This window comes from Manis pentadactyla, chromosome 1 (assembly GCF_030020395.1).
Source record: "Manis pentadactyla isolate mManPen7 chromosome 1, mManPen7.hap1, whole genome shotgun sequence".
In the NCBI taxonomy this organism is placed as follows: Eukaryota; Metazoa; Chordata; class Mammalia; order Pholidota; family Manidae; genus Manis; species Manis pentadactyla.
The window spans coordinates 75457454-75471328 of record NC_080019.1 but is presented as its reverse complement, the minus strand read 5'-3'; the positions used below and the strand labels follow the sequence as shown (position 1 = coordinate 75471328).

General features: G+C 36.2%; 1 protein-coding gene across 5 annotated transcripts in view; it reads left to right on the top strand.

Moving 5' to 3' along the window:
• ARMC8 (armadillo repeat containing 8) overlaps positions 1–13875 on the top strand; it is a 110759-nt gene that overhangs the window by 26666 nt on the left and 70218 nt on the right. For 4 of the 5 annotated variants that reach the window (XR_008996557.1, XM_057498848.1, XM_057498849.1 and 1 more), the window contains one exon: positions 3103–3179. The exons of the other annotated variant lie outside the window; for it this stretch is intronic. Coding sequence is in view for 3 of the 4 variants with exons in the window: in XM_057498848.1 (XP_057354831.1) it covers positions 3103–3179 (77 nt within the window). In the remaining variant the exon portion in view is untranslated. The remainder of the gene's footprint in view (positions 1–3102; positions 3180–13875) is intronic. 5 annotated transcript variants of the gene reach the window in all.

Sequence of the window (13875 nt, the reverse complement as noted above, 5' to 3'; positions counted from 1 at the left end):
ATTATTTCAACATGTAAACAGTGTAAGAAATTATTAATGGAATTATTTTATCTTTTATATCAAGTCTTCAAAATTTGATGGGTATTTTACACAATTTGGATGCCAAATTTTGCTTGGAAATACTTGATTGGTATGTAGGTTTCATAAAATTTGCACTTGAAAGCTGATCTACATACCCTAGTAATTCTGAACATTCTTAAAAGTTTTTTAATAACTGAGTCCATAATGGTTTTTAAATTTAAAGAGTCATTAAGTTTAAAAAACTAAAAATTCAGTCCGTAGCCATGTTTCAAATTCTCAATAGCCATATTAGGCTAGTGTCTATCCTATTGGATAACATACCTCTTTACTATCTGGCTCCTCTTCTCTGACCTCATCTGCTACTGCTTTCTCCTTTGCTCATTCTGCTGCAACTACAGTGGCCTCCTGTTCTTTGATCACAGCAGACACTTCCCATTTCCGAGCCTTTTTTGTATTTGCTGTTTTCTTTGCCTAAAAGGCTTTGTCCCTAGAAAGCTGTATGACTTACTCCTTTACCTTCTTCAAGTCTTTGCTCAAATGTCACCTTAGAGAAGTTCTCCCTGACCAACCTATTTAATATCTACTAACCGATTGCTTTTTGTCTCAAATTCTTAAGTTTCTGGCTGCCTATTGAAAGAGGAAAGAGGGCTGAGAGGGGAGAGGTGACCTTATCTACTATAGCAAGCAATGGAATATGAGAATTGGCCTACACAAACAAATAAATGAATGTTAGGCAAAAGCACAGAGTGAAATAAGATTGAATAAGTGATTATATTTCCTCAGCTTGCTACTACCTAGGCAGCTCAGAGGTTCCTTTTTTGTTTACATGACTGACCCTCTTATAAATTGAAGCTCCTTAATGCAAATTTCTGCCATAATATCCTTTTGTGTTCACTTTGGCACCTAGCATAGAACTTTGACCAAAAGGCGATATGAATTCTGTAATTATGGGTCACCTATTAGTTAGCCATTTGTGTCTTACATTTTGTGGTTGCCCCTCTACCTTCCCTTCTTGTTCAGTGCCAGCAGCTGGTATACTTGTTCTTGGTGTACATATGTTGGCTTCACATGTCCTGTGGCTGTGGCTGTAATGCTGATTCTTTCTTTCCTTGTCCATTCTTGTTGGTTCTTACTCATTTTCCAAAACCATCTCCTCTAAGAAGCCTTCACTGATTCTCCCTGTTCATTAACTTCCCTCCTCAGTGTCGCCTTTATGTGTGTATACTTCTGTTTTGTATACTAGTAGGGAATATAAAGATGTAAGCTCAATTACAATACAATATTAATTCTTGAGGACGGGGACCATGCCTTACTAAATTAAAGAAAAAATTATCTTTAATGACTTATTCAGTGCCTTGCATGTAATAGGTACTCAATACTTGTTAAATTGAATTAACCAGGCACAGAGCAGTAAAGAGAGTTGCTATTAATGGGTAAAGTTTGTGTTGATTAAGGTGGAGTTCTTAAACCCAAGTACCTTTTATTTTAACCACAGTGAGAGGCAAGAGATGTAGAGCTGTGGGAGAACATGTGGAGGGGAACAATAAAATCAAAGTTTAATCCCTAGATAGGAGGGAGGCTAAGGTTCTGAGGTACTCAGAAGAAGTTAACGCATTGGAAAGCCAGGACAGCACATGTGCTCAAATGGAGTAACAACCCACCTGTCTGGACTGTAGAATGCTGTTTTCAGTTTTACCCTGGATTTTGCTCTTGATATAGCTTTCTTGATATACTTGTACAGATGTTTGCATCTCTACTTAACCTTTGGCAATCTGACATCTGGGTAAAGATCATCCCTCATTTGTTAACCAAGGGGTTGAGATAGATAACTATTAAGAGTCCTTCTAATTCTGTGATTCTGTATTTTGAGGAAACCAGACTCTGTTGGCAGGTACTTTAATGGTACTTTGTTGGACAAAAGAATTTTCATAAGGTTTGCTTTTTTACTGCCCCGTCTGTTTTTATAAATGGAGTATATACTAAAAGAACTAGGTATTTGTATTACATATGAGGATGTTTTGATAGTAAACTCATAATATGAAAATAAGGTTTGATTTTGGATTAACTGTATTGTCAGGAAATTAGAGTTTATGTAGTTTTTGTCCAGAGATTGTTTTGGTGACTCAGAAGCTTAAGCTGACATTGTATTTTGGCAATTACCCCTTTTCTGAGCAGGGGTTCTGGGTAAACTAGAAAAGTATTCCTTCCTCTCTGTAATGATTTATTGCTAACAGGGGGCAGTACATGAACATATTCCATCAGGCAACAGAAAGAAACAGAAAGGATAAGAACTCGTTTTCTCTGTTTCTTAAATATATATGTTTCTTCTTTTAAATAATGTTGTATTTAAAATTAAATACAAAAAACCAACATTAACTCCAAAAATAAGTACTACAAGAAATAACAGAGCAAACCCCACAATACAAATAAAGGAGGTAAGTGTCTCCCCTTGCCCTTTATGCTAACTCCTCCTGCTACTTAGCATTAGCCTGTTTCAACTAGATAAGTCTGTTGAGCCTGGTAAGTCATTCTAATTCTTAACTTTTTCCGTCACAGAAAGCATGGCAACTCTTATAGTTTTTATTTTTTACATATGTCTGCTTCCTAGAAGTGTAGTTCCTCTGCATCATAAGGGTCTTCCTCTTGTACCTATGCTACACGTTGTAGAGGGTTTGTGAACTCCTTACCTTTTTCCTTCTGGAAGCCAGATTTTTCTCTTCCATTATTGGATACTAAATATAAGGGACATTCCTATCATTCATATGTAGGTGACATCCAACAGTTAAGAAAAGCTTGCTTCTTAGCACTTATGTCCAGTTTGTTGGCAAAGCTTGCAAGGCTCACCACAAAGGTCGCACTGTCAAGTTATGTTTTTAGTGGAAACTGGGTATCTTCTTTCTTCCCCATCTTATTATTTATCTTGTCACAAGCTTTTCTCAGAATGATTTAGTATAGTATTTCATAGAAATTCTAATGCATCTACCTTAAGTTAGGTTGTATAGGTATTTGGTGTTGTGGGTGATGCTGTGAATTTGTTATTTGCATGGCTTCAGATGTCATAATTTTTCCCCCACTTTCTAGGAAGTAACAGCTAGCAGTCGCCACTATGTTGACAGGCTATTTGACCCTGATCCCCAGAAAGTTCTACAAGGTGTCATGTAAGTAGTATGTATTTAAGAGTCTATCAAAAAGTCTTGTTTGTTTCCGTGTTTGAATTTGCCAAATATAACTCTGTAAATGTAGGGTTAGAACATTTTTCTTCTGTTTTAGAAAGACCCCCCTCTTGACATTCATGACTTTAATAATATACTGTAAAAAATTGTCTGTTGAATGATTAACTGCCATGGTTAGCTTAATTTTTTATAGAATACTTGTTTTACATTTTTTTAATGTTTCTTTTGGAGAATGCTTTTAAGACTTTAATACCCAGCAAAAGCAAGAGAATAAGATCAATGATCTTTTAGAATTGGAAAGGGGTGGGAGAATAGGTCAATAGGTTTGTTTTGTTTTGGGTTAACTCATTACTGTCTCTAGGGTTTGAGTCTTCTAGTGATGTTTTAAGTGTCAGAATTTAGAAAGCAGTCCTTAGAAAATTTAAATAAACTCTTGATAACCTACATATGCTTCTTTTCTCCAAATTCCCTCATGTTTAATGAGAAGAAACATTTTTAAGCAATGTACCTGAAGTGATTATACATTAAAAAGTTAAGTGGGAAAAAAAAGATGGCAGCGTGAGAGGAGAGACAGAGGCTTCCTCCTAAAACTGGATACAATTAGAAAATATAGTTGGTGCAACTAATCCTGAGAGAGCAACAGGAAAGAGGACGGCACCAGACTGCACACACCTGGAGAAAAGAGTAGACCTCACCGAATGGGGTAACATACCAGAGCTGTGGCTCCGAGGGACCCGAGCTCTTCCCCCACCCCAGCTCACTGGCGGGAGGAAGAGAAACGGAGAGGGGAGGGAGTGGAGGCCTGGGACTGCTGAATACCTAGCTCCAGAGATCTGGGCTGAGAACACAAACCTACATTTCATGGTGCTTTCATCATACTCTTCTGATAACGGGGTTGGAAAGCTGGGACAGGCAGAGTTCCTGGGGAGACTGGGATTCCCGCCACTGTGGAAAGCAGGGATCCATATCTGGCTGCTCTGGGACAAAAGCTTATATCTGTGTGCTCGGCCCACTGATTCAGGCAGTGGAGACAGGCACAGCAGCCGGGAAGCAGGGAACAGCTCTTTCCTACCCCCAGGCACCAATACCGCTCCCCTGTGACCCCTGACATTGCTACAGGGGCTGAGCAGCTCCAGAATAGAGTTTCTGGACACTAGAGGGCGCCATATACGAATATGAAATACCAAAGAAACCTGGTCCAGAATAAAATTATTAATACAACTCCCAAGAAAGATTTAAATGATATGGACCTCGTGACTCTTCCTGAAAGGGAGTTCAAAATAAAAATCATCAACATGCTAATGGAGGTACGGAAAGACATCCAAGAACTCAGAAATGAACTCAGGTTGGAGATCCAATCATTGAAGAGCACGATGGAGGGTATTAAAAGCAGGTTGGATACGGTGGAGGAGACAATAAATGAAATAGAAACTAGAGAAGAGGAATACAAAGAAGCTGAGGCACAGAGAGAAAAAAGGATCTCTAAGAATGAAAGTATATTGAGAGAACTGTGTGACCAATCCAAACAGAACAATATTCACATTATAGGGATACCAGAAGAAGAAGAAAGAGAGAGAAAGGGATAGAAAGTGTCTTTGAGGAGGTAGTTGCTGAAAACTTCCCCAATCTCGGGAAGGAGATAGTCTCTCAGGCCATGGAGATCCACAGATCTCCCAACACAAGGGACCCAAGGAAGACAACACGAAGACACATAGTAATGAAAATGGAAAAGATCAAGTATAAGGACAGACTGTTAAAAGCAGCCAGAGACAGAAATAAGATCACACACAAAGGAAGCCCATCAGGCTAACATCACACTTCCCAGCAAAAACCTTACAGGCCAGAAGGGAGGGGCATGATATATTTAATGCCATGAAGCAGAAGGGCCTGGAACCAAGATTACTTTATCTGGCTGGCAAGACTATCATTTAAATTTGAAGGAGGGATTAAACAATTTCCAAATAAGCAAAAGCTGAGAGAATTTACCTCCCACAAAACATCTCTACAGTCTATTTTCGAGGGACTGCTATAGATGGAAGTGTTCCTAAGGGTGAATAGCTGTCACCAGAGGTAATAAAACCACAGTAAAGAAAGTAGAACAGCTAATTACTAAGCAAATGCAAAATTAAAATAAATAACCCCAAAGTCAATCAATGGATAGACAAAAAGTGCAGAATATGAGACCTAATATATAAAGAGTGGAGGAGGAAGAAAAAAGGAGAAGAAACAGAAAAGAACGTTTAGATTGTGTTTGTAACAGCATACTAAGTGAGTTAAGTTAGACTCTTAGTAAGGAAATTAACCTTGAACATTTGGTAACCACGAATCTAAAGCCTGCAGTGGCAATAAATACATACCTATGGATAATCACCCTAAATGTAAATGGACTGAATGCACCAATCAAAAGACATAGAGTTACTGAATGGATAAAAAAAACAAGACCCATCTATATGCTGCTTACAAGAAACTCACCTCAAACCCAAAGACATGCACAGACTAAAAGTCAAGGGATGGAAAAACATATTTCATGCAAACAACAGGGAGAAAAAAGCAGGTGTTGCAGTACTAGTATCAGATAAAATAGACTTCAAAACAAAGAAAGTAACAAGAGATAAAGAAGGGCATTACATAATGATAAAGGGCTCAGTCCAACAAGAGGATATAACCATTCTAAATATATATGCACCCAACACAGGAGTACCAGCATATGTGAAAAAAATACTAACAGAATTGAAGGAGGAATTAGAATGCAATGCATTCATTTTAGGAGACTTCAACACACCATTCACTCCAAAGGATAGATGCACCAGAGAGAAAATAAGTAAGGACACAGAGGCACTAAACAATATATTAGAACAGATAAACCTAATAGACATCTATAGAATTCTACACCCAAAAGCAACAGGATACACATTCCTCACAAGTGCACATGGAACATTCTCCAGAATAGACCACATACTGGGCCACAAAAAGAGCCTCAGTAAATTCAAAAAGATTGAAATCCTACCAACCAACTTTTCCGACTACAAAGGTAAAAAACTAGAACTAAATTGTACAAAGAAAGCAAAAAGGCCCACAAACACATGGACACTTAACAGCATATTCCTAAACAATCAATGGATCAATGATCAAATTAAAATAGAGATCAAGCAATATATGGAAACAAATGACAACAGCACAAAGCCCCAGCTTCTGTGGCACACAGCGAAAGCAGACTTAAGAAGAAAGTAAATAGCAATCCAGGCATATTTAAAGAAGGAAGAACAAACCCAAATGTATCACAATTATCGAAATTGGAAAAAGAAGAACAAATGAGGCCTAAAGTCAGCAGAAGGAGGGACATAATAAAGATCAGAGAAGAAATAAATGAAATTGAGAAGAATAAAACAATAGCAAAAATCAATGAAACCAAGAGCTGGTTCTTTGAGAAAACATACAAAATAGATAAGCCTCTAGCCAGACTTATTAAGAGAAAAAGAGAATCAACACATATCAACAGAATCAGAAATGAGAAAGGAAACATCACGACGGACCCCACAGAAATACCAAGAATTATTAGAGATTACTATGAAAACCTATATGCTAAAAAGCTGGGAAACCTAGAAGAAATGGACAACTTCCTAGAAAAATACAACCTTACAAGACTGACCATGGAAGAAACAGAAAATCTAAACAGACCAATTACCAGCAACGAAATTGAAGCGGTAATCAAAAAACTACCCAAGAACAAAACCCCCAGGCCAGATGAATTTACCTCGGAATTTTATCAGACATACAGAGAAGACATAATACCCATTCTCCTTAAAGTTTTCCAAAAAATAGAAGAGGAGGGAATACTCCCAAACTCATTCTATGAAGCCAACATCACTCTAATACCAAAACCAGGCAAAGACCCCACCAAAATAGAAAATTAAAGACCAATATCCCTGATGAACGTAGATGCAAAAATACTCAACAAAATATTAGCAAACCGAATTCAAAAATACATCAAAAGGATCATACACCATGATCAAGAGGAATTCATCCCAGGGATGCAAGGATGGTACATTTGAAAATCCATCAACATCATCCACCACATAAATAAAAAAGGACAAAACCCACATGATCATCTCCATAGATGCTGAAAAAGCATTTGACAAAATTCAACATCCATTCATGATAAAAACTCTCAAAAAAATGGGTATAGAGGGCAAGTACCTCAACATAATAAAGGCCATATATGATAAACCCACAGCCAACATCATACTGAAAAATGAGAAGCTGAAAGCTTTTCCTCTGAGATCAGGAACAAAACAGGGATGTCCACTCTCCCCACTGTTATTCAACATAGTACTGGAGGTCCTAGCCACAGCAATCAGACAAAATAAAGAAATACAAGGCATCCAGATTGATAAGGAAGAAGTCAAACTGTGACTATTGGCAGATGACATGAAATTGTACATAAAAAACCCTAAATACTCCACTCCAAAACCACTAGAACTGATATCGGAATAAGGCAAAGTTGCAGGATACAAAATTAACACACAGAAATCTGTGGCTTTCCTATACACTAACAATGAACTAATAGAAAGAGAAATCAGGAAAACAATTCCATTCACAATAGCATGGAAAAGAATAAAATGCCTAGGAATAAACCTAACCAAGGAAGTGAAAGACCTATACCCTGAAAACTACAAAGACCTGAATGTAAGTCATGAAACCATAAAGCTCTTAGAAAAAAACATAGGCAAAAATCTCATGGACATAAACATGAGCAACTTCTTCATGGACATATCTCCCCTAGCAAGGGAAACAAAAGCAAAAATGAACAAGTGGGACTATATCAAGCTGAAAAGCTTCTGTACAGCAAAGAACACCATCAATAGAACGAAAAGGAACCCTACAGTATGGGAGAATATATTCATAAATGACAGATCCGATAAAGGATTGACATCCAAAATATATAAAAAGCTCACGCACCTCAACAAACAAAATGCAAATAATCCAATTAAAAAATGGGCAGAGGAGATTAACAGACAGTTCTCCAAAGAAGAAATTCAAATGGCCAACAGACACATGAAAAGATGCTCCACATCGCTAGTCATCAGAGAAATGCAAATTAAAACCACAGTGAGATATCACCTTACACCAGTAAGGATCGCCACCATCCAAAAGACAAACAACAACAAATGTTGGTGAGGTTGTGGAGAAAGGGGAACCCTCCTACACTGCTGGTGGGAATGTAAATTAGTTCAACCATTGTGGAAAGCAGTATGGAGGTTCCTCAAAAAGCTCAAAATAGAAATACCATTTGACCCAGGAATTCCACTCCTAGGAATTTACCCTAAGAATGCAGCAGCCCAGTTTGAAAAAGACAGATGCACCCCTGTTTATCACAGCACTATTTACAATAGCCAAGAAATGGAAGCAACCTAAGTGTCCATCAGTAGATGAATGGATAAAGAAGATGTGGTACATATACACAATGGAATATTATTCAGCCATATGAAGAAAACAAATCCTACCATTTGCAACAACATGGATGGAGCTAGAGGGTATTATGCTCAGTGAAATAAGCCAGGTGGAGAAAGGTAAGTACCAAATGATTTCACTCATATGTGGAGTATAAGAACACAGAAAAACTGGAGGAACAAAACAGCAGCAGAATCACAGAACCCAAGAATAGACTAACAGTTACCAAAGGGAAAGGGACTGGGGAGGATGGGTGGGAAGGGAGGGATAAGGGCGGGGAAAAAGAAAGGGGGCCTTAATGATTGGCATGTATAATGTGTTGGGGGCATGGGGAGGAATGTGCAACACAGAGAAGACAAGTAGTGATTCTATAGCATCTTACTACGCTGATGGACAGTGACTGTAATGGGGTTTATTGGGGGGACTTGTTGAAGGAGGGAGTCTAGTAAACATAATGTTCTTCATGTAATTGTAGATTAATGATAACAAAATGAATAAAAAAGAAAAAAAGTTAAGTGGGACAAGTGTGGTAAGATTACAGGTGATTGAAAGATGAATTCTCTTTCCTAAGAGCAGATTATCATGCTCCTAACACATTAGTTCTAAGAAAGAAAGTCTAGCCTTAGAGTCCTCATAGGGATGGGAAACAGGAAGGGCTCCTAGGCCTGACCTGTGTCCAGGGGAAGGAGGACAAAGAAAAGGGTCAGGATGAGATACATTTGGGGTAGCAGTGATGGCACAAAGAAGTCCCTTTCTTCTCTTCCCCTTAGTACTCTCAGCTGAAGAGTACCTTCAGTTTAACTCTTGGTCAACTCCGGCAAGGTTAGCATGGTTCATTTATAGAGGTTTCTGCTGACTGTAGTGGTTATTTAATCTCCACCACCTGCCTTCCCCAATAAAGGTGTTATAAAATAGATGTCATGGGGGTGTAGATTTGTAAAGTAGAGGTAAGAGAAAGATAAGGTTGCTTGACTATTCAAATTGAGCTGGGAAGGAGGGTGAGGAGATAAGGGAAACACACCTTACCTTCACATCTTCTCAGTTTACAGAAACAGGAAATGAAAATTATTGCTTTCTCATTATGTTAACTTTGCCTTTATCCCCTTAACTAGGAGACTTTTTAATAATCTGATCAGCTGCCTTCTAGACTAGTTTGGTTTTACCAAGAAATGTGGTATTAAATCCATCTGTTAAATAAATGAATTTGGGTTGTAGCTGCACACACAATTTAGTTGAGGGAATAGGTTTAATTTAACACTCCTCCTTAGACAGGCAAACAGTCCCCATAAACAACCAGCTTTGTATATTAGTAATCCTAGAGATCACTTAAGATTCCCCAATAGTTTAGTTGAAAATGTCAGAATCATTGAGTGTTCAATGAATGACAGAAGATAATGTTATCATTATTTTTATTATTACTGTTACTGTGGTTGTTTAGGACAAAAGCTAAATTTGTCAATCAAGGATTCTGCATAAAAGACATATCTTGAGTTGTATCTGATATGCGTGCTAATATTTGACTGTTACTCATCACTCTTAGAAATTCCTCATTTACCAAAGAACACTGTTTCTTCTTGAAAGTTGATAAAATATTAAGTAAGGCATTAAAAAAAAAACACTGGCAAGAGTGTACTATAATAAACCAACTAAGGTGTAGTTTGATAGCCTTGGTGCCTCTTTAAAAATTATCAGCTAACACAAATAAAAAATTAACTGTCAGCTAAGACAGATAAGAAAGATTTTTGTGGCAGGATGGTGCAATGAAAAGAGTATGAGATAGGTTGATCCTGGTTCTTCCATTTCCTAGGGGAGTCCTTTCATAGCTGTGTGCTTGGGCAAGTAAGTTACATAATCTCCTTAAGGGTCAACTACATCATCTATCAAGGGAGAGTTAATACTGCCCATCTTGCCAAGTTGCAAGATTTAAGTCAGAAATAAAATTCAGTGCCTAGTATGCTGTGGATACCCACAAATTAGCACTTAATTTGTTAGTTGTTACTGGTCCTAATTTAAAACAGCTTCAAAAATAAGACTATTCTCTTCAAAAAGAGAAAGGACAACTCAAAAAGCATCAAACAGATAAAACAATTCAACTGAAGAGGAAGAGGGGGGCTCAAATTCTCGATTCAGACCAAAGAGTGCAAGTGATAACACATTCTAGTAAATGTGATTGCTAACTTATAATATGAAAATCTGTTTATAGTTCGAAAGGGATGGATCACCCAAAATCTTATCAATTTATGTCAGAGTAGAGCTGAACTTATAGGCATATGTGTAATGTGATTTAATAAAGCATACTTGTCCCCAGAGAGACATATTTATTCTTTCTGATTTAATTCTTCCCTGAACTTTGCCACTGTCTGAAAATTAATTGTACATAGTTAAGAGAATAAGTTCATTGTATTTTTAACATTTTATTTATTTTTAAGTAACTTGTCTAGTACTAGAGTAATACAATATTAATAGAGGAAAGGAGAACCAACATGTTATTTGGGAAGAAGTTGACCAATTATTTCCTTTTTATGCACATTACACAGCCACCACTGAGTCACACTTGCTAGACCAAAATAGGTAGGTAGAAGGAAGATGGCTACAGAGTGTAAACAACCAAAGGTAGCCTACTAATTTTAGGGAAGGAAAAAACAGAGGCTGAAGTAATCAGTTTTGAATTCAAAATACCCATTTGGAAAGACATTGAAGAACTGACAACTATCTTTAGCTATAAGGCAACCAGAACTTCATAATTTTTCAATCCATATTAACTTTTCTCAGTAAGGATTGTGAACATATAAGACATAAAATACTAGCAGGTAAAACAATATCAAGGAAATTAAAGGTGTATTGTGACATTTCATCATGGTCTGCAACTAATCCAGTCAGCTGAGTTAGAGTCATAGCCCTACCAATACAGAGAACTTCTTCATAGATAACCCACATCATAAAGAACCATTTTACCTAGTCATTGAGTATGCCCTTGTTGAGAAATAATGTTAATCATCAGGACTTCATAATTTTAATTGTTTAAGAATGAGATGTTATCTGGGCATAACTATTTTGTTAGTAGTGTAATATTTAGCATACATTTGAATAGTCCTGTTGTATCAAAGGTTTAAATACAGAATCCTGTCCTAAAAGAGCAGAGTTTCAAATGCACAACTACAGAAGATTATTAGTTATGGAATAGGATATAAGCAGAGAGAACAGGGAGATCAACTGTATTGGTCATAAACTATAGCCTTTGCAACTACAACAGAGAATAAGTGTATCAGAGAAACTATACTGCATTGCAAATTTTGAGCTTCCTCTAGTGTAGACATCTGTGTATGACTTAAAAAAAAACAATTGCAGGATATTTTTTCACTGCGTTACTATGGTATTAGCTCAGCCATGTTAAATCTCATAGTTAAAGAATAACCATTTGAAGATTTTTGTAGATGGTGAGTCAAGCTGCTTAAACACTGTGCTTTTTTAACATATCTAAATAAGAGCACCTGGTCTTGTTTTTACATTAGTGATCCTTTATGGAAAGAGCAGATATTCCTATGTGGCCCTATGTTGATATTCCCTATATTGAAAGCAAAAGATGATCTAAGTAAATGTGGTTGGCTGTGTAATTTAAAAGTTAAATAGAAATAGAAAACTAGGCTGAGTCTCTCCAGTGAACTCTAGTAAAGGCAAGTGTAGATACCATAGAATTGTGGTATGGTAAGTATGCAGTATAAAAAATGTCTTATGAAATATTTTAATATACTGATAAAATAGGTTATTTTGGTAATGATTACTTAATTTTCTGATTCCAGAAATTATGTAGCTCTAGTTTCAGTAGAATATAGACAGGTTCCATTTTCTTGCATAAACTAATGATCTGAGTTCCTGTAAAATGAAGCCTTTGATTTTTGAGAAATTTTAAAATAAAGGAGTTTTAGAATAATTTTTTTTAAATCCTGTCAGTTACTTTGAAAGTGTTGTAGGTAAACATAAACAAAGATGACCTTAATAACAAATGAAGTGGAATGATTCTAAGTCTTACTTCTTTAAAACTATATATTCTGAAACAATTTGGCCTAGTTAAAAAAATGGTAAGATTCTGCAGAAATTACTAGATCAGATTGACATAGTTTTCCATACAAGATAGATAAGCTGTTTGTATGTGTATGTGGTCTTAACTTTGAACATCAAGAATAACTGTGTGCATATACATGTATACATACATCTATATGCACACACATATATATCTTTTCATATTTATAAACCACTTAACACTTAACTATGCTGCCATATTATTCCATAATGTTCTAACGCATTTTGGTGTTCTTTGAAATGATTACGTATATTTTTTAAATGTATTAATATGCTATTAAATATTTTGGCATATATTAATTAGTGCATTTATTACATTGCACTCTGTTTTTGGAGAATGTAAGGTGATTTGCAATCTTATATTGATAAATGAAGAGTTAAATACAGTAACTCCTCATTTCTGAGCTAGTATTTATACAAATTGGGACTGTATCTGACACTGCATTCATTCCAAAAATCTACACCACAGAGTAATTATTTATGAAAAACAACTAAATTATTGCCAATTCTCAGTTCTGTTCAATTTATTCATGTAGTAGGTACACAATAAATGCTTAAGTTGACTGGAATGAAGTTTACTATAAATTTCTCAAGTGCCTCTTGGATCAAAACCTTACATTAAAAATAACTTTAGTTTGACTAATAGATCGTCATTGTCTAATTCTTTTTAAATTGTCGGTTCACATATGGCAATGGTAACTTTAATTGGAAAATGAATATATATCATTCCCTAACCATGCTGGGTAATAGAAAGCCTATTATACTTGGATGTCTGGGTGTTATGTTCTCTAAAAAGAGCGCCATAATATTTATAATTATATGTTTGTAATTTCAAGTCCATATAATTTTGTAAGTTTACCAGGTTGCCTTATTCTAGCTATCCATAAATGTGTATTTTCTCCTTATTTTATGGATGTCTTATGAACAGGGAGTTTTCAGAAGTAGGTCAAATTTTATACTCATAATTTTCAGTGTTCAGTGTACTTTTTGGTTAGTTCATACCAGTTAGACCAAGAATGAATGTACAGTATTCCAAACAAGAGTTTCTTCAGGTAATTGAAAAGTAATACTGGTTCAAAATGACAGTGATGTAGTTGACCTAAATTTCGCTTGTGGCTCCAGTCTTTAATTGTTTTAGAGATAATTTTGT